Consider the following 21,101-nt stretch of genomic DNA (forward strand, 5'->3'; position numbering starts at 1 on the left):
AAAGATCCAGGGGGGTGTGTGTGTGTGTGTGTGTATATATATATAGATAGATAACTATAAAAATCTAGGTAGGTATATGTATGTGTGTGTGTATATATATATATAAAATCCAGGTATCATCCTTGTCTTTGGCCTCTCTGTTTCATCTGCCCAGCAGGGTAGGGGTGCACCCTGGAGCCCTTCCGTGGCACACACTAATCCCAGGATGCCAGAGCACCTGGAGAAAGGGGGTGTTATTTTTACACCCTTTTCTAGGTAAAGCCCATGAGGAGCTTAGCTGACCCTGCTGGACCCAGCACAGCTTCATCCAGGGACGGGAGGAGAGAGGGCATCAGGAGCATCCTGCCCTTCCTGGCTGCAGCCCTGGTGCCAGCAGGATTGGGGGCAGTTTTGTTGGCAGGAGCTGGAGCTGAGCAGGTGAAGGCAGCAGGGTTTCTGTTTTGCAGGTTCAGTGTGTGCCTGCAGTTCAGCACTCCCTAAGGTGTGTGGAGGCACAGCCAGGGCTGGGGGAGTATGCAGGGGCAGTGCTGTAAAAAAGGAAGCAGCTGTTGTGTGTTCATTTGTTTTGGTGTGATTGCAATGCCATTCATGCTGGAATAGATGAGTTTGAACATAGTCACCATTCTGCCTGCTCCTTCTCATGTTACTACTCTTTACATCCGTCATCTTGTGTGCACCCAAGCAGAAGAGAGACCTAGGAGCTGGACATGGAGTTGTGCCTTCAGCATACATTAGGACTGCTGGAAGTCAAAGGAGGTGCACAGATCCCACCAATGAGACATGCAGGCCATGTTTCCAAATACTTGAAGCATCATTTATTTGGTGTGCAGTTTTGTGGCTTCACTCTTTAATTAGGTGAGAGGAGAGGGAAGAATCATTGCACATCCATCCCTTTGGATGAGCCAAACAAGTCCCCACTCCCGGCTCCTGCAGTAAAACTGGAAGTTTAGGAGTTGTTAGGTTTCGGGTGTGTGATGGAGCCACCAGAGCCACCTTCCTGAAGGTCTTACTTTGGGATAGGCTTTCCATATAGTGCTTTCTTTTGGCTTCCTTAGCCCTTTCTTTCTATATTCCCTCTCATCATTCACTTGTGAAAAAAACAACAGCTTCCTATAATTCTGAAGCTCCAGCTTGGCTCTTGGATGTGGAGTAAATGATTCATTCAGAGGTACCTCACTCCCATACCTGAGAGGGGAACTGGGTTTCCTTACACCTGTTGATCAAACACTGGCTTTGGAGAGCACAAACCTGGTAGGACATTGGCTTTGATGCATGTGTCTGCTCTGGGGGGACCTTAGAGCTGCCTTCCAATACCTGAAGGGATTCTACAGGAATCTGCAGAGGGACTTTTCATCAGGGTGTCTGGAGACAGGACAAGGGGGAATGGGTTGAAGCTGAGGGAGAGCAGGGTTAGACTGGATCTTAGGAAGAAGTTCTTCATGAGGAGGGTGGTGAGACTTTGGCATAGGCTGAGAGGTTGTGCCTGCCTCCTACCTGGGGGTGTTGAAGGCCTGGTTGGATGAGGCCTTGAGCAGCCAGGTCTAGTTGAGAGGAGTCCCTGCCCATGGTGAGGAGGTTGGAGCAGATATCTCTAAGGTCCCTTCCATCAGAACTAGGAGAACTGGATGGTCAATCAGAGCTCTAACTGCAAAGCACACTTCAGGTGTCACAAAGAGTCTGTTTTCAACAAAAGCCTTGAAATTCCTGCTGAAGCTGCCTTAACTTAAAAACAATCCAAGTTTTCTATTGTAGGTTTCATCTCTCTGTGCGGGGTCTTTTGGTTTGTTTTATTGTACTCTATTTTTTGTTTTTTCCTTCCAACTTTTGCAAGAGTTGTGGTTTCTCCTCATCTCACCAAGCTGTGAAGTAGGTACTGTAGACATGGTAACAGTTGCTGACAGCATGCTCATGTGTTCTGTATCATGTTATACTCACGTGGTTTGTACCTCTCAATGCATTTGTTTGTTTATTCTGTTGGTTTTATAGAGCACAAAGCAAAACTGAATCCCAGGGTATCTGTAGTGGCCACAGCCCAAGCCTCAGCTCTATGTGAGAGAGAGGAGCCAGACTAGTCCTTTGCAATGTTTTCTTCATGCTAGAAGTATTTGTGATCTGTGATACAACTGGGTAGGTTTAGACTGGACATTAGGAAACATTTTTGCCCAGCTAGAGTGGTCAGGGGTTGCAATGTGCTGCCCAGGGAGGTGGTTGAGTCCCCAGGCCTGGATGTGTTTAAAGGTGGTTTGGATGTAATGCTTGGGGAGATGGTTTAGGGGTGAACCTTGTAGAGTAGGGTTCTGGGTTGGACTTGGTGATCCTGAGGGTCTTTTCCAACCTGAATGTTTCTGTGATTCTGTATTTCTGATTTGAGGTTTATTTTGTGTCTAAGACGATGAACTTTCAGAAGCCCTGACTCTGAGCATCCTTTCGAACATGTCACGAAGCTCAGGAGAAGAAAATCCTCTAGAATACTCCCTCCCTCTTGCCATTTTCTGTGCTGTCAAGAGTTTTTGGACTGGAAAAGTTTTTTTTTGTTTCCAAATTAATGACCTTAGTACTTTGCAGGGCTTGCTGGTGTGGAAGGGCACAGAGCCTGGGTTCAGTTTTGTCCTTTGTGCAAGTAACTGTGCATTAGAGAATCACAATGAAGCCTTTTTAACCTTCCATTTATGGTGTGGAAAGTGTTTTCTTGATGTACTGCACTGCATGTGATAGCTGTCTCCATGGTTGACATTTGCACTTTAATAAACTCAGAGATGAAAAGAGACAAAAGCAACAAATCCTTAAAACCTCCCTTTTTTTTTTTGCAGGCTGAGGGTGGCTGATGGACTTTTCTCTTTGGAGATGCTGCTGATGCAGCCTGTCTCTGGGGCCATGGATGCCCCTGGGGTTTAGGGATGCCAAGGGGCAGCGAGGGGTATTCAGATATCAACCTGAATAACAGAAATGGCTTCCCCAGCCCAGACTACAAGCTGTGAGCCAGGCAAAGAGCTTTTCATGTCTATTAACTTGCATCCAGCAGAGCTGATGGACCTTATGCAAAAGCAGCCTGGAGAAGACAAGGCTTTGAGGAGACCTCCTTGTGGCCTTTCAGTACTTCAAGGGGGACTAGAAGAAAGATGGGGACAGAGTTCTTAGCAGGTCCTGTTGTGACAGAACCAAGGCCTGATGGTTTGAAACTACAAGAGGCAGATGTAGACTAAAAAGAAGGAAGAATTTTATTACACTGAAGGTGATGAAACACTGACCCAGGTTGCCCAGAGAGGTGGCAAAAGCCCCAGCCCTGGAAACATTTCAGGTGAGGTTGTTTGGGGCTCTGAGCAACCTGCTGTAGGTGCAGATGTTCCTGCTCTGTAGGGGCAGGGTGAGGAGAGAGGATCAACTTTCAAGGTCTCCTCCAACCCAGGCTTTTCTATTATTCTTTGATATATGGGGAAGGGTTTTGTAGAAATTAAGTAAAAATAAAAAAAGACAGAAAAAAACCCAGAAGTTAAATAACTTCCCTTGGAGATAAAAAAATAAATGAATGAGCACACAAGGCTAATATAAAATTTGCCTAGAGTGTGTGTGAGGAATAGAGGTCAGGAGCTGTGAGTGTGCACTAGGTGGGGAGGAGGATGGGGCAGGGGAATTTTTGTTCACAGGATCAATCCTAAACATCATCATGTTCACCCAGCTAAACCATCTCCACAGCTTTGCCTGTAGGTTAAGGACACTGCACTGTGTCCAGTTCTGGAGCCTCTGTTACAAGAAGGAGCTGGAGGTGCTGGAATGTGTCCAGAGAAGGGCCATGAGGAGGATCACAGGGCTGGAGCTCCTCTCCCATGGAGACAGACTGAGGGAGTTGGGGTTGTTCAGGCTGCAGAAGAAAAGGCTCTGAGGAGACCTCCTAGTATCTGAAGGGGGCTACAAGAAAGCTGGGGAGGGACTTTTGAGGGTGTCAGGGAGTGATAGGACTGGGGGGAATAGAGCAAAACTAGATATGGGTAGATTGAGATGGGATGTTAGGAAGAAGTTCTCCCCCATGAGGGTGGTGAGACACTGACACAGGTTGCCCAGGGAGGTGGTGGAAGCCTCATCCCTGGAGGTTTTTTAAGGCCAGGCTATATGTGGCTGTGAGCAACCTGATGCAGTGTGAGGTGTCCCTGCCTGTGGCATGGGGGTCGGAACTGGCTGATCCTTGAGGTCCCTTCCAACCCTGACAATTCCATGATTCTATGAAACAGCACAGGCCTCAGTGCAGCTAATGCCTCACTTCAGCTCCTTCAACTCTCCCTCTCTGCTGGAGAAGTCTAAATATTTGGGCTGGCAAGGCTGCAAAGCTGCGCATGCTTGCAGAGCCTTGTTTTATTTATTTCTTCTTTTTTTCCTCCCTATTGCAAGGATGGATGAAGGCCAACACACTTAATAGTAACCACATGGTAAAATAAATAAGAATGCCTGTATGGACTTAAAAGTAAATGTTAAATATTTGCTCTGCCTTTCCCCCCCCCCCCTTCTTTTTTTCCTTTCCCCTGCTGTCTTCTATGCCAGCTTTGAATTGGCCCTATGGCAAAACAGAACCTGTCTCCTTTTTTTTTTTGGCTGTGTTTTCCTAACTGTGGAACATTTAATAATTTCTAATTACAGCAGCTAGAGTTGTAGGATATTTATGAGCAAACTGATAGGGGCTCTTGGAAGGTGCCAGGGAAGGGGCAGAAGCTGTACAGCGCAGACATCTTTTAAGGGCTTTGGTTTTTTTCCCTTCTCTCCTTTGAAAAGGTAGCCCACTGGATAAAGCAAGGAGGAGCCAGGAGGAATTCACACTTCTCTTCCTGCATTTAGGAGCATTTTCCTTAAAATAAGCAATCATCCTCTGGCAGAGAATGGCCCCAGACACAAGGGCAACTGTTGTTGAGTAACTGCCTACTGCTGTGAGGTGGTGGGAGCCAGAAGTCAGCCTTTACATAGCTGGGATGCCGAAGTTAGCTTACAAAAATAAAGTAAATGTTAAATGAATGCTTTATTTAACTCTTTTAAGATGTTTTGGGGTCTTTTTTTTGTTTGGTTGGTTGGTTTGGAGTTTTTTTTCCCCCCAAAGAAATGAGTCAAGCTTTCCCTTATTTTATGTATTTAATCCATCAAGAGTGGTGGTACATATTTCTTGGCCCCCACACTTTGTAGTCAAAAGCCCCAAACCAGGTTCAGCTCTTTAGGCTTTGCAAAGGGTTTTGGGAGAGCCTTGCAAATTCTTAACACCTCCAGAGGGTGACAGAGAATGAGCTGGGACATGGAGCAACCAACTGTGTTATGCACAACAGTTTTTCATGCAAACACAGAAATATCACAGCCCTTTCAGAGTGGGCCAACGAAATACCACACACCCCCCAAAAAAAGTGATGGTGAGATAGATACTCAGTGACAAGATGCTCTAAAGTGCAGACAAAAAAAACCCCAAAGGGAACACTTCTTGCATGTTTAACACTGGCAGTGTACAAAACAAAGATTTATTTACATTCACATCATCACTCCACAGCTGACCAAGGTGGGCTCTCGTGGGTGGAAAAGAAGCATAGAAGAGACCTTCAGGGGAAGCACCTAGTGGGGTCTGTCTCAAAAAAGAGAAAGAAAGTTTCATAGCAACAGGCACCTGTGCGAGAGGAGGTTCATTTATATCAATTATGCATGAGCATGGGAGGAAATGATACTGCAGCAGGGAATGTAAGGGCGTGGTTTTGGCCAGGCAATGCACACTGGGTGCCCCATGTTTGCAGCTTCTGTGAATTAATGTGGCATATCTGAAGGCAAGTCAAGAATCTCCAATTTATACAAGTCATGACTGGACTGGGGCTTTTTTTAGCTGCAGTTGGACTGGAACCCTGGGTAGAGCAGAACAGCAGACTAAAACTGGAAATGCTTATTAAATATTTAATGCTGGCTGCTTACATTAGCCTTTCCCTGCGCCTTCAGAAGTTTTTAGTACATTCCTCCAGCTCTCTAATCTCTTTACAGGGGAAGGAGAAGAAAATATGCATCATAATAAATAAACTCCCGAGTTTACCTGAAGTTCAAATGCTCCACTAGAACATAGCCATCTGGGTGGGGGGGAGAAAAAGAGCAGCAAATTAATGAACTCCTGAGCAAATAAAGGCTCAGTGGCTAAGCACAAAGAACATACTGTTGCTTGCTCCTCCAAAGTGGATTTGCAATGTGACCACCGGTGCCAGAGGCTTGCTGCCAACTTACATCTGCCCTCCGAGTTGCGGCAGATCACTGCGGTGCCCTCCGTGACATCAATCACCTCCAGCTGCTCTCCAGCTGTGATGGGGAGATCAACTCTCCTGTTACTGGGGACTGAGCACTCAGCAATGGCTGTGTTGATGACATTGATCTCCTTATCATACTGCAGAGAAGAAAGAAAACCACAAATTCACGATGCTTGTGAGTAATCCTTTTGAGAGCAGTAAAGAGGGAAGGAGAGAAGAGATGTCAGGATGGGTTATGAGGCTTTGGATGAGGCTGAAGAGGGTGAAGGACCCCCCTGCAACAACCCTAGGGAAGATCCCAGATTAGGGAAGAAGGTAGTAGTAGGTCATTGCTCACAGCATAGTACCAACAACTACAGGAGAGGCAAAAGAGGGGGGGGAAGGCAAGGGGGAGAGGCAAAAGGGGGGGGGAAGGCAAGGGGGAGAGGCAAAAGAGGGGGGGGAACAGGATATAGAATGGGACAGGTTGGAAGGGACCCCCATTTGCATCTTGTCCAAACCCTCTGCAGTGGGCAGGGCTATCCCCAACTAGATGAGGAGTTCCCGACAGAACTTCTCACTGCTCCTCTTTTAAGCAGGGCAAGTAGCTGCTTTCCTCCTGTGGCACAACTGGATCTCTCTAAAGACACAGAGCAAAACTGGACACGTACCATAAATGTTTCTCTAAAAAACTGCTCCTCTTTTTCCATCCTCTTGCTTTTTTCTTCATTGCTCTTCTTGACTTTGAAGATACTTCAGGAGAGAGAGAGAGCGAGAGAGAGAGAGAGACATTTCTGAGCTTCAGGCACTCTGGGAAATGCAACCCAACAGCTTAACTCCAGCCTTGGAGTTAAGACTTCGTAGTTATGAAGTCTTGGGAGGGCAAAACACATCGTTCACATCACTATTGGTTTGTTTATAACAGGATGAATGGAGACAGACTGAGAGTTGTGGTTCAGTCTGGAGGAGAAGGCTCCGAGGAGACCTTCTTGTGGCCTTCCAGTATCTGAAGGGGGCTACAAGAAAGCTGGGGAAGGACTTTTGAGGTGTCAGGGAGTGACAGGACTGGGGGGAATGGAGCAATACTAGAAATGGGTAGATTCAGATTGGATGTAAGGAAGAAATTCTTCCCCATGAGGGTGGTGAGACACTGGAACAGGTTGCCCAGGGAGGTGGTGGAAGCCTCATCCCTGGAGGTTTTGAAGGCCAGGCTGGATGTGGCTGTGAGCAGCCTGCTGTAGTGTGAGGTGTCCCTGCTCATGGCAGGGGGTTTGGAACTAGATGATCCTTGAGGTCCCTTCCAACCCTGACAATTTTCTGATTCTGTGATTCAATGTGGGAACAAACCAACCCTCCATCACGTGCTTCAAATCAGTTTTGTTTTTTATGGAAGTCAACAATTCCCTTTTCTGCAGCAGTTTGTCTCCTTCTGGTTTTATTTATATTCAAACATAAAGGGTCCCCCAGATAACTCCCATCCTCAGTCATTTATGGAGGTTGGGCTTGACTGAGCTCTCCTGATTTGTATGGCTTTTTTTCTTAGGATATGGAGGAGACTGTCACCCAAGCAGACATTTATATGGCACTGTAAAGGCAAAACCCAAGCTCCTATAATTGGTTTAATAGGAGCAGTGGCATGCTGGGACGCTCCCTGGGTATGGAAGTGCCACCCTATCTGGTTACACAAAATTCCAGCTATGGCATTCATTTAAAACTAAAACAGGGAATGAAACAACCAAGCAAACAAAAATATCACCCTCTTGCAATAAATTATAGTCCCTTGGCTAACTTTCACAGACTTAAAATTAAGAGGAGGGGAAACAGGAACCGAAATTAGGGACTTTGAAGCTGTGGAGAGATTCCTGCTTGGCATTCTCAGCCTGCAGGACCTACAGTCTCTAAGGGAACAGAGGAAATCAAGTCAGCTTCCTGATAGCCTGCAAAATTATATGCATGTCTTTGCACAGAACAAGAAGTGGTGTTTGAGCAACCCCATGCAGGAACTCTGTGGTGAGAACCCAGAAAAGAGATCTCTGATTTGCATCTGCTTGAAGCCCCAGGTCATGGAAAAGCTCATAGAAACATAGAATCAACCAGGTTGGAAGAGACCTCAGAGATCACCATGTCCAACCTATTATCTACTACCTAACACCTCCTGGCAGCTAAACCATGGCTCCAAGTGCCATATCCAAGTCTTTTTTGAACACCTCCAGGCATGGTGACTCCACCACCTCCCTGGGCAGCACATTCCAATGGCCAATCTCTCTTTCTGTGAAGAACTTTCTCCTCACCTCCAGCCTAAACTTCCCCTGGCACAGCTTGAGACTGTCCTCTTGTTCTGGTGCTGGTTGCCTGGCAGTAGAGACCAACCCCCACCTGGCTACAACCTCCCTTCAGGTAGTTGTAGACAGCAATAAGGTCTCCCCTGAGCCTCCTCTTCTCCAGGCTAAAAAACACCCCAGCTCCCTCAGCCTCTCCTCACCGGGCTGTGCTCCAGGACCCTCCCCAGCCTCATTGCCCTTCTCTGGACACGTTCAAGTGTCTCAATGTCCTCCTTAAATTGAGGGCCCCAGAACTGGACACAGTACTCAAGGTGTGGCCTAACCAGTGCTGAGTCCAGGGGCACAATGACTTCCCTGCTCCTGCTGGCCACACTATTTCTGACAATCCTGTCCTGCCCTTTGACTCTGAAAGCTCCAATCTCTGCTCATGGCAATGCTTTTCTGATCTGGAAGGGAAATGGGAACTCTACTTCCATGTGAGGATTTGCAGCAGTAGCAACAACAAAAGTTATTTTTTGCTTTTATGCACAGACACAAAAAGCCCAATTGGGAAAAGAAGATCCAAGACCTCAACACTTACAGATAAGTGCATAGGGAACACTCAGGCAGTTACAGGACTTCTAAAACACCATGGTCTTGCCACAATAGCTAACCCATGGAGATCACCTCATCAAGGAACAATTAAAGAAGGATTGGCACTGACCAGGACAGAAAAACAGCCAAATATATGATGAGTAGCACCTTTCTGTCCTAGCTAAGTGGGAAGACAGGACACAACTTCAGGGTGAGACCCTCACATTTGCACACAGCTCAGGTTCAAGAGATCATTTTGCCCTCAAGATATTGCTGCAAAACATCCTGAGAACTGCATGCAAAGGAGTAGGACTTTGGCACAGCAGCCAAACACAAAAGGTTTGAGCAATCAGGGGCAAAACACTCAAGTCACTCCTTCAGAGTCAGACAACATAAGAAAAGGCAGAATGGAAATCCAGACCTTTCCAGGTTTTCGATGCTTTTCCTCCAGTCCTTATCCTCCTTTGCTGTCAGAAATTTTGGCATCCAGTTTTTGGACTTTTCATCCTTCTCTCTGGGAGGAGGGGAAAAGAAGCACACAGAAATCCAAGTTTTCTCCATTAGACTGTGCCCCCTTCCCCAAACCTGTGCAGCTACAAAGTCATGCATTTTCCTCCCTGTGTCCCCCCCCAGCACCACCACTGAAAGGCAAACACTTGCTGCGGTGTATCTCAGCACGTGCTGCTGCCACCATCATCTGGCAGCAAGAGCCTGAGTCATGCTGTTCCTATTAAAAGTCATTTTCCTGACAAGCAGCCTGCCAGCACAGGGCTGATGACTGGGGCTGGAGCTTTCCTTCCTTAGGAAAACCACCTGAATTTCCACATCTTTCTGGCAGCAGCTCCCTCCTTTCCACGTCCCTGGCACTAACTAGGTAACGCTGAAGGAACGCTTTGTGGGATGCTCCTTGCCAAGTTAAACACACACGGAAGGGACACCTGGACTGTCTCCAGAGGACTGAGTCCTGACCAGATCATGACCCTCTGTGGCTAGCAGGCTCAGGTTCATGCCAAGAGGAACATCTCCATGGCTGAGGGCCAGCACCAGGAGAGGGCACCCTCCTCACCTTGGATCCCTCTGCCCCATCTCCACATCATCGTACACCACCGTGTCCTCCTGGGAAACAGCTGCTGGCAACCAAAATAGAGCAGAGAAATTTGTCAGAAGATGTCATTCTGAGGCTGGAACTCAAAGCAGAGGAAAACTGTGGCTGTGAATAGTCACACAACCAAAAGGGGTCAAGGCAATGCAAAAGGAAGACCCTTGGGATTCCAAAACTCCAGCACAAGGAGGGATGCTTGTGTTAGTTGTGACTGTGGGCAGTTGCCTGGGTGGGTTTGGCTATCCAGCTGCAGGGATGGAGCAGTGGCAAAACCCCAGCCCAGGAAGGCTTTGCATCCCAAAAGACACAGGTACATCCACTCCAACACCTCAGTTAGCCAGTTTTCATGTCTACCTCAATTTACATAAGGCATGAGGTTGTTCTTCCAGCAGACACTGATAATTAGTTTTACAGAGAGCTGCTAGAGTGCAGTTTGGGTGTTGAACTCCATGCCAGCCCAGAAGCAGTGGCTCAGAATCAACTGGTTCACATGTTTCAATCCTAAATATATTCAGATCTTGAGGAGGAATATTCCTCTTCAAAGGAAAACCATCCAAAAAGGAGCAAAACCCCCACCATCATGTGAAGCACAAATCTCTACCAAGCCTTCAAAGCCAGTGCTGCCACATGGCATGATTCTCAGACAGGCATGATGCACAAAGCTGGTTATTTTCCACTGTGCAAGACATTTCCTTCTTCATGCACACACACACAGACATGCACACACACAGATTCCCAGGAGCCAGATGCAGGTATGGTGCTTACCTAAATTAGGAACTGAAATGGAAACCAACCTGTGGGTAGAAAGAGGCTTTGAGAGACAGGTTTGTACATCAGCATTGCCCAGGAAGCCACCAGCACCAACAGAACTAGCAGCAATGAAGGCAACTCTAGGTGCACAGGCTCCATCACATCAACCACAATTACCAAGAAGTACATCCCATGCTAAACAAGCACCTCCAGCCTCTGGCAGCAACAAGAGCAGCCTGTTCATCAAGCAGGTTGTGAAAGGTCTACCAGAGAACAGACCAAGCTGTCCAGCAACGTGCTCTTGTGGCCAGTTCTGGGGTACATTAGAAGAGCTGTGGTTAGTGGGTCAAGAGAGGTTCTCCTCCCCCTCTACTCTGCCCTGCTGAGGCTGCATCTGGAGTATTGTGTCCAGTTCTGGGGCCTTCAGGAAGGACCTCAGGGAACCACTGGAAAGAGTCCAGCACAGAGACACAAAAATGATGAAGGGAGTGGAACATCTTCCTTACAAGGAGAGACTGAGGGAGCTGAGGGCTCTTAGCTTGGAGAGGAGGAGACTGAAGGGTCTCATTCATGTTGATAAAGATGTGCAGGGTGAGTGCCAAGAGCCAGGCTCTGCTGGGTGATGTCCAATGACAGGACAAGGGGCAATGGGTGGAAGTTGAGGCATAGGAAGTTCCATGGAAACAGGAGGAAGAATTTTTTCCCCTGTGAGGGTGACAGAACACTGGAACAGGCTGCCCCAGGGGGTTGTGGAGTCTCCCTCTCTGGAGATATTCAAAACCCACCTGGATGTGTTCCTGTGTGACCTGCCCTAGGTGATGCTGCCCTGGCAGGGGGTTTGGACTGGGTGGTCTTTCCAGGTCCCTTCCAGCCCCTAACATTCTGTGATTCTGTGATCTGGCATTAGCGCCCTCCTCCTGCCCACCCCTACAGCCCTTCCCAAGAGCTAGAGGGTTGGTGGACAGTTGGTAACCACTCAGTAGAAATTCCCTCCTTGTAGTCTGTCACTATCATAGGTTGGCCAGGAATTTAAATGTGACAATGAGTGTAGGCATCCAAGATGCTTGCAGGAGCTGGAAAGGTTCTTTGTGCCAGAATTGCATGGAACCTGGGGGCTCCTCCCCTATATTCAGCAGTAATGCAAGAAGGAGCTCCTGACAGGGCAAAGCACCTATTGTGAAAAGGTTTTGAGGTAAATCAGACCTTCCTCATATAAAAGAGGGAAGAGTTAACCTAGAATTCCCAAATAAATCAGGAAAAGCAGCATTTTCCTGGACTTTAGCCACTGTGCACAGGGTGAGGGCCACGATGGCAGTGGTGGAGAACAGGTTCTGCAGGCAGCTACTGTGCACTTCAGGAAAAGGCAGTTTCCATGGAACCTTAACCAGTGATTCATTAATTTATTAACTAGATATTAAAGCATCCAAAAGGGCACTACAGGAGAGTAGACCACATCCTCTGGCCTAACTTGCTAGACTACAAACTCAGTAGGAAACTTCTTCAGCAGATGGTGGTGCCAGCTTAAACCCTAAAGGGTACTTGGAATAAGAAACATCAGCCCTTAATCACAGAATCAATCAGGTTGGAAGAGACTTCCATGACCAAGTGACCACCCAACCCTATCTAATCAACCAGACCATGACACTAAGTGCCTCATCCAGGCATTTCTTAAGCACCTCCAGGGATGCTGACCCCACCACCTCCCTGGGCAGCCCATTCCAGTGGCCAATCTCTCTTTCTGGGAAGAACTTCTTTCTAAGATCAAGCTTAAACTACCCCCTGGACAGCTTGAGACTGTGTCCTCTTGTTCTGTTGCTGATTGTCACATCAACAAGTTTCTGCTTAATCCTGGCCCCCAGGTCTAGGCAGCAGGTACCCCTTGTGTACCTGCATCATGTTGAGGTATCAGACAAGAACCAAAGGCCTACAGAAACTTGGTTTTAGTGGCCATAGTTGGACCCGATGATCTTAGAGGTCTTTTTTCAGCCTTAATGGTTCTGTAACACTGCTGGAGGACCAGCTCCTGTATGTTCCTGATGCCAGAGGCTTTGGAGATGCTGCACAGATGGACCACTGGCCACATCTGCCACAGCATCTCTTGATGAGCTGAATGAAGCACTTCTGGCATAACTTTCCCAGTAAAGTTGTGTTCCTAACCTAGACCTCCTGCTCTTAAATTACTGCATCTAGAATTGCTCAGTTTTGGAGGAGTAAAGTGGCTGGACAAGCAACATTTTCTTACCTTAAGTTCCCCTTGATCTTGATATTCCTCAACCTCAGTTTTTCTTTCTTGAACAAGTTTCCAAACCTCTTTTGTTTTTCTGCTCTGTCCAAAAGAGAAAGAAATTTTAAATCAAAGAAGGAGAGAAGTTTGGGAGAGTTGCAATACTCATGGCCCCAGAGATCCTGAAGCAGGTAAAAGAATCTCAGCACACCTTGGACCTCAGCTCAGCAGTAGGCTTTAACCTGAACATTGTGATGTGGGTGGATTCAGTGGAATGGGCACCAGCACAGCAAAAGGTATCACAGTATCACCAAGGTTGGAAGAGACCTCAAAGATCATCAAGTCCAACCTGTCACCACAGACCTCATGACTACTAAACCATGGCACCAAGTGCCACGTCCAATCCCCTCTTGAACCCCTCCAGGGATGGTGACTCCACCACCTCCCTGGGCAGCACATTCCAATGGCTAACAACCCTCTCACTGAAGAACTTTCTCCTCTCCTTGAGCCTAAACCTCCCCTGGCACAGCTTAAGACTGTGTCCTCTTGTTCTGGTGCTGGTTGCCTGGGAGAAGAGACCAACCCCTTCCTGGCTACAACCACCCTTCAGTTAGTTGTAGAGGGCAATGAGGTCTCCCCTGAGCCTCCTCTTCTCCAGGCTAAACAATCCCAGCTCCCTCAGCCTCACCTCATAGGACTTGTGCTCAAGCCTCAAGGTGCTGGATTATAGAGTCCAAGCTCACAGCTGTTCTTAAAATAAACTTCTCTGTGTTCACTGAAGTTTTCCTTCTCTGACCCAATAGCTACAGAATGATCCTGGTTAATTTGGAGTAAAAATTCCTGGCAAAAGGGACAAAAATTCTCCAGAAGCATGCAGTGATCACTGAAGGAGGATATTAGGAGCAAGTCTGTGCCACCCTTCATCACACATTTCTGTCTTGTAGGCTTTTGAGAAGGATGCTCCACCACAGGCATCTCCCTCAGTCTGTCTCCACAGCAGAGGAGCTCCAGCCCTCTGCTCATCCTCGTGGCCCTTCTCTGGACACATTACAGCACCTCCAGATCCTTCCTGTAATAGTGGCTCCAGAACTGGATGCAGTACTCCAGGTGGGGTCTCACCAGAGCACCTCCACCACCAAGCTCCCACAGTCCATTTGCAGAGAAATGACACTTTCACCTTCCCACAGCTGCCCAGGCACCTCCAGGTTTCAGGTTTCCCATACCTTCTCCCCACCTCCAACTCATGCAGGCTCAACATGTACAAGCTAGAGTTGAATCCAGATTCAAGCCAGTTTGAATCTCACATCAGGAAGGGAAAAGCAGCTGTACAGCAGCACCTTAGTATTCCTCCAACACCCCTCCCTAAAAGAGAGTCACCAGATGTATTCAAAGCTATCCTGTGCAGCATCCCATCCCATGTGCTGCTCCCAAAGGCTGTCTCAGTTTCTTGCAAAGCGGTGCAGGAAATCTTTTAGTGCGTGCAGGCAGGGAACCACACAAAGCTGGTAAGCAAAAACTGAACAGCTTCATGTTTCATCTCTTAATCCATTTGGGAAGCTGCAGAACTCATTGCTTTTTGAACACACCCTGTGGAAGAAAGTATCTTGAGGAGCTATAGAAAAAGAGCAGGGTGCCAAGCAGTGCTCATTTCAGCTTTTCAACATCCTGTGATCTGGCATGTGCCCATTTGACTGGGGACCATGTCCCTGTTTGTCCCTCAAGCCTTTTGTGACCCCCTCCTGGCACTTAAAAGGTGTCACTTCTGAGCTACAGCTGAGCAATGCTTTTGATTAAGAGAAAGTGTGGCCTGAAATTGTGCCAAGGAGGTTTAGACTGGATATTAGGAAAATGAAAGTGTGGTCAGACACTGGAACAGGCTGTCCAGGGAGGTGGTAGAGTCCCCAACCCTGTAGGTGCTCAGGAAGTGTGTGGATGTGGTGCTCAGGAGCATGGTTTAATGGCCACGGTGGTATTGGGTTGATGGTTGGATTAGACCTTGGAGGTCTTTTCCAACAAGAACAGTTCTATAACTATCCTGTGTGTTTTATGCAAGTAAGTGTGGTTTATGTGCCAGGGGGAAGTTTAGGCTCAAGTTGAGGAGAAAGTTCTTCACTGAGAGAGTCGTTGGCCATTGGAATGTGCTGCCCAGGGAGGTGGTGGAGTCACCATCCCTGGAGGTGTTCAAGAGGGGATCGGACATGGCACTTGGTGCCATGGTTTAGTCATGAGGTCTGTGGTGACAGGTTGGACTTGATGATCTCTGAGGTCTCTTCCAACTTTGGTGATTCTGTGATAGCTCTGTACGAGGGAGGACCTCCAAAGGATGAAGATTACAAGCTCTCATAGTAGGGCCTCACTGCTTAGCAATGTAATTTTGGTAGCTATTTTTGCTCCCTAAGTATCAACAAGGAGGAAGAGGGGGAGGAAACCCACCCACACAGCAACTTCTCTGCAACAAGAAAGAAAGGAAAAAAGAAGGCTCCCAGCCAATACCTGGATTGGGAGATGAAGGTCAGCATTTCAAAATGCAGGCTAAGAAACTGGAACTTACCCTGGTTGTGCTGGAGTGTCACCCAGGGCCTCAACATCTTCATAGGTTTCTTCATGGCTGCTTCCTGAAGCTTCAAACAAATGTATGCCGTTACCACAAGCCAACTTCAGCAGCAAGGAGGTGAGGTTTGCTGGACAAACTGCACCCCAAGGCTGCTACATTTTAGTCTTACAGAGGTTTCAAAGTCTCTGAAATTAGTTCCATGCTAGACACAGGTATTGCCCCCCACCAGGTTTTAATGGGAGTCTAGAACAACCAGGCCAGAAGGGTACACTAGAGATGCTGAAAATTAAATTAAGCATCTCCCAGGGATCACAGGTTGTTAGGGGTTGGAAGGGACCTGTGAAGGTCTTCCAGTCCAACCCCTCTGCCAGAGCAGGACCAGAGAATCCAGCACAGGTCACAGAGGAAAACATCCATACAGGGCTTGAAGGTCTCCAGAGGAGACTCCACAACCTCTCTGGGCAGCCTGTTCCAGTGTCCTGGGACCCTTACAGTAAAGCAGTTTCTCCATGCTGAGGTTGAACTTCCTGTGTTGTGGTTTACATCCATTGCCCCTTCTCCTATCACAGGGCACAAGTCAGCAGAGGTTGTCCCTTCCTTCCTGACCCCCAACCTTCAGATATTTATAGACATTGATCAGATCCCCTCTCAGTCTTCTCTTTGCCAGACTGAAGAGCCCCAGGTCTCTCAGCCTCTCCTCATCAGGCAGTGCTCCAGTCCCTTCAGCATCTTTGTAGCCCTCTCTTGGACTCTCTCCAGCAAATTCCTGTCCCTCCTGAACTGGGAAGCCCAGAACTGGGTGCAATATTCCAGGCGTGGCCTCACTAGGGCGGAATAGAGGGGGAGGAGAACCTCCCTCAATCTGCTGGACACATTTTTCTTAATGGGAATTAAAGACCAACCCCAAATGAATATTTTAACAATTAGGGACCAATGCAAATTAAAAGCAGCTCCCACTCAAGCTTCCCCACTTGCTGCACTTACTGCTGGCTGAAGCAAATGAACTTGAGGCATCTGACGTGTGGCTTCTAGAAGACAGAAGCATTACATGGGGGATGTGCTGCAGCATGGTCTGTATAAGGCATTTCACAGCCACAGCCATGGTGAAGAGCTCAGGTCCATACTCACAGCCTGTGTTGTATTTCCCCAACATCATCATATAGATTCTCTGGTTCCTGCAGAGACTGCTGAGTGTTTTGGTCTGAGGCTGTTCTTTCTACCCTTGGCTTTGGAGCACCAACATGCACTGGAAATGAGAAAGGACCTTTGTTTTAGAAGCTTTGCTGAGGAACTTCTCTTAGGGCAAGGACAACTGTTGAGTGCAACAGTTGATGCCACCACAAATAAGAGCCTATAGACTTGATTCCCGTGCCAGGAGTTTTTGTTCCAAGCCACTTGGAGTAAGAAAAGTGAAGAATTTAAAAGCCTTGAAGTTTGAAAACAGATTCAAAATGCTTAACTTCAAGTTCTAACAGATTGTAGGTTCAAAAGTATTAAACCATCCCTCAGGATTCTTAGTTGTGGCAGTTCTGATCCACATGCTCCTTACCAGAAAACATCCCAGAAGACTACTCATGGATGTTTACAGGGCTGATCGAAGGGAGGGCTTAGCATGGTTGGTGGAGGTGCTAAGATCCAAAGAATGGCCCAGCCCCGTGGGAATACACCTGTAAAGCAACATCTTGAAAAGGAAACAAGGAGGGAGAGCATCCTAGGGATGCATTCCAGCAAAGGCTGGAACAGAGCATAAGAGTTGCACCTCGTGAGGTTAGAAAAAGGTTATTACTGGAGAACTTTTCTAAGTGGCAATATTAAGTCCTTGAAATTGATTTTTGGAGTAACTGATTTGGAGTTGGAGCAATGTAGCCACACAAATAAAAGCAGATAGAGCCCTTAAATGAACAGAAATGTGCACCAGCATGCTATGGTCTAGTTAATGACCCAAATTTCTGCAAAACATTTGAATCCCCAGGAAAAAGAAAAGGATGGGGGGAGGACTGGTGGGAGAGAACTAAACAGTCCTCTGAATCAGCCTGCCTGATGAAGCAATAGCAGGAGGCTCACCATGAGTACTTTAAAAAAAACACCCAATCCCAGCAGAAATTGCCTCCAGCTGTTCAAAGGTCAAGCAAACCAGCAAGATTTCTTACAAAAACAGATGCCAACTCAACCAGAAAATTATGATGAAGTGATTGAAAGCTAAGAAATTAAACCAAACGAGGACCACACCAATAACAACCACCACAGCCACGGTCAATTTGCACTCTCTCCTTCACGGTCCTGGCCTGTCCATAAAGCTTTGAAACCTTTCAAATGCTGCTTGCAGAGACAGGAGCAAACCTTCACAAAACAGACTCCATGCCCACTTATCCCTGAAGTTGCAAAACAGTATTTCCTGGGTTTGATTGTGCAGCTAGGGTACATAGTACCAGCTCTGGATTACATCTCAGAGCATCCTGACAGAAAGAGCTCAAAGTCAGAAAAAAGGCTCCCTGGAGGTACTAAGGAGATGGAGCAAGGAGCAATCATCTATCTTAATAAGGAACAGGGGGAGACTCCAGGCACTCGTCCTACTCATGTGTATTTCTATCACAAACCTCAGCCAAACCCTTTTCTAAGACTCAATAAATTACATGAAGCAGAGGAGAGGGATTTCAGCTCTCTCGGATAAGGGCAATCTGCTAGAAAAACAAACACCTTGGTTTGAGTTACACAGATGGTTAACCAACTTAGGAAGCTATTTGCAAAGCCAAAATAAATGATTCAGACCAGAGTATAAATGTGCTTGCAACCTTTTGCCCTGGTTTAACTAAATTGGTTCATGAGTCGCATCCAAATTGAACATTATTTCCCATATGGAAGAGACATTTGGGCAACAGATGGGGCTGAGGACTGAGGGAACACTCAACAGCACAATGAGATACTTACAGAGCTCTGTGTCTTTTGCCAGCCCTTGTTGGGTAGGATGCTTTGGAGTCTGGGTACTGGTCACATCCTGCTTCGCTTGCGGCGCTTTCATCTCACCACTGTCGTCTTCCTTGGTTTGGCTTGTGGGAGACATGTACTCATTCCCATCTGCCTGAGAACAGGTCAGTAGAGTCTTTGGAAACATCTTTCTACCATAAGCTAATATCAATTCTGCATGTACATACACCTACAAGAACAGAAGGGATCTTTCTACCAATTTAGACCGGTTTTACGCACTTTTCCATTGGGGATCTCTGGGAGATTGAACGCTGCTTGGCAGCACTACCTGCCTTTTTAGGAGAGACATTTGAGCAACAGGCAGGCAAAAGAAGGCAGAAAAATCCCCAGGTGATTGAAGACTCAGATTTCAACTGCTTCCTAAAGAAAGTGAGCACAGAAGGAGAAGAGACATCCTACCACCAAAAGCAATCTCAAAGATACAATACCTTGAAAGTTTTCTTTGCTTCCTGCTCTTCTCCTTCAAGTATTGTTTCTTCCTCTTTCTCATCCTCTGTAATGGTTCTTCCAGGACTGAACATTTCAGAAATGAGAGTGAGCTTAGAACAGAGACACTTTGCTAAAGTCACAAGTCAGGGAGATTGCTCTTTGACTGTGCCCAAACCACCAGGTCATTTTCCCTCTGAATGAGGTAGATGCCAAGAGGACCAGCAGTACTAAAAGGAAGGGTAAATCTGAATCCAAAACCAAGGCCACTGGTTACTTGTGTTAATAGCAATCACTCTTGGAAAAGACACAGGCTAAGCTGGTTGTTTTCTAGTAGCAAGAATGGCCAAGCTAGGTTCATGTGCCAGTGATGGTCACCAGACTGTTTGCAAGGATCCAGCAACAGGAGGAAGAACATGATACATTTGTTTTTCCTGACCATCACAACATTTCCACTGAAGTAGCCCCCATTTTATCACATCATTCTTTAATCCCCATCATAAACAAACCAACACCCCTCAGCCCCACCAACCACCCCAGCCTATAGCTAGAGACAGTAATTAAGCCCTTCAGAGAGTTTCAACCATGACTTTTATAGTGTAAAATTCAGTGTGGACCTTGCCTTACCACACAGCTTTGAACCTAGAACCAGATGTCCCAGTTTGAGAGCCTCCTATCTGTCCCTTCTCATACTAAAAAAAAAAGTTCAGGCTTCAGTAGGAAAAAACAAAGCATTCCCAGAAGAAGGAAGCAAATCTCCTCTCCAGATATGCTTTGGAATGAAAACAATCCCAGAAACCATGAGTGCTGACACAGAAGAGCAGCAGCAGCATGGTCCTGGTCACCAAATCTATGAAATGTCTTTCTATTTACTGGGTGTTACAACATTCTAACCCCAACCTGGGTTAGCTATGGGGTTAGAAGAAGCTTGAGAGAAAGGAAAGGAAATTACCTGGATTTGGCAAAGAGTGAAGTCGTCTTCTGTTTCTAGAATAAAGAGGAGGAAAGGCTTCAGCCGCTGTGCTGCTTTCAATAGCCAAACTTTCAAACAAGACCTCAGCTGTCAGCTAGCATTGAAAGAAATATTTCTTCAGAAAGCCCATAAGCAGCTCAGGTTTGGAATAGTCATCAGACATGGATATCCCTCTGCTTTGCAGGACAGGGGATACACATATTGACAAACTACACAGGGATAATGTAACACTGCAAGGGATCAGGCCAGCAAAGCTACTGGTCAGAAGGAGGGCAATTGCAGGTTGAAGAGCTTACAGAAAGAGGGGGAAAAGGATTTTTAATTAAATAAAGATTTTTTTTTTTCCAGCCTACCATAAAATAAGACTAGAGCCAAGCCAGAGAACCTCTCTGCAAATCACGCACAGATCAGAGCATCTGGAAACCAGTGCTGCTTCCTGGACTACTTGATTGCTTTGCAAGTCAGGACTTGACAGTGGAGTTTGTTGTTTTCCAAGAAGTACTTTGCCCTTTTTTAAGGGAGCCAGAACTGATACCCAGCACATGCTCACTCTCTGGCACAAGGTGACATGTTCTCTCAGCCCAGCTACCTGCTGGGCTTGGCCATGCAGCCAAGCAGGGCTTTCTTAGGGACAACTGCAGTAATTCCTGAAGGGTGCAATGCACCATCCTCCCCCCACTGCAGGCTGTCTTCCCCTCCCTTCACTGCAGGATACTTCCACTGCCACCCCCTTTGCAACCAGGGTAAAATGAAAAGAGTCAAGCTGTAGTTTGCAACAGAGAGATCCCTGCAGCAGAGGATGAAAACCTCTATGGCCATGCCTACAACAGTTGCCCTCATTTATCAGCCAAAACCTGAAGTGTGCTGCCATGACAAGGAGCCTGGCTCAGTTTTGCTCTCCTGCCTTCACAGAGGGATTACCACCAGCAGCTTGCCTTTGGCAAGAGCTTCCAAGAAGAATTCAGTGGATTTTTCCCCTCCAAGAATTCATGGTCTTGATATTGATGT

General features: G+C 47.0%; 1 protein-coding gene across 7 annotated transcripts in view; it reads right to left on the reverse strand.

Annotated features, from left to right (window-relative positions):
- Positions 1-5,099: 5,099 nt before the first annotated feature.
- The window catches only part of FYB2 (FYN binding protein 2), a 33,354-nt gene continuing 17,352 nt past the window's right edge, over positions 5,100-21,101 (reverse strand). For 2 of the 7 annotated variants that reach the window (XM_068140676.1, XM_068140678.1), the window contains exons 7-20: positions 20,073-20,107; positions 19,123-19,207; positions 18,638-18,788; positions 16,838-16,955; positions 16,694-16,737; positions 15,707-15,776; positions 13,174-13,257; positions 10,947-10,975; positions 10,146-10,209; positions 9,501-9,593; positions 6,896-6,977; positions 6,226-6,382; positions 6,041-6,074; positions 5,100-5,587 (exon numbers count right to left, since the gene is read on the reverse strand). In XM_068140676.1, coding sequence (XP_067996777.1) covers positions 5,578-5,587; positions 6,041-6,074; positions 6,226-6,382; positions 6,896-6,977; positions 9,501-9,593; positions 10,146-10,209; positions 10,947-10,975; positions 13,174-13,257; positions 15,707-15,776; positions 16,694-16,737; positions 16,838-16,955; positions 18,638-18,788; positions 19,123-19,207; positions 20,073-20,107 — 1,056 coding nt within the window. In that variant the 3' untranslated portion in view covers positions 5,100-5,577. Of the gene's footprint in view, positions 5,588-6,036; positions 6,075-6,225; positions 6,383-6,895; positions 6,978-9,500; positions 9,594-10,145; positions 10,210-10,946; positions 10,976-13,173; positions 13,258-15,706; positions 15,777-16,693; positions 16,738-16,837; positions 16,956-18,637; positions 18,789-19,122; positions 19,208-20,072; positions 20,108-21,101 lie in introns of those variants that run through there. The other 5 variants (XM_068140679.1, XM_068140677.1, XM_068140682.1 and 2 more) reach the window with 5 other exon arrangements.

The sequence above is a fragment of the Melanerpes formicivorus genome, unplaced genomic scaffold (assembly GCF_026170545.1).
Source record: "Melanerpes formicivorus ecotype bairdi unplaced genomic scaffold, bMelFor1.0.p_v2 SCAF_7, whole genome shotgun sequence".
NCBI classification, from domain to species: domain Eukaryota; kingdom Metazoa; phylum Chordata; class Aves; order Piciformes; family Picidae; genus Melanerpes; species Melanerpes formicivorus.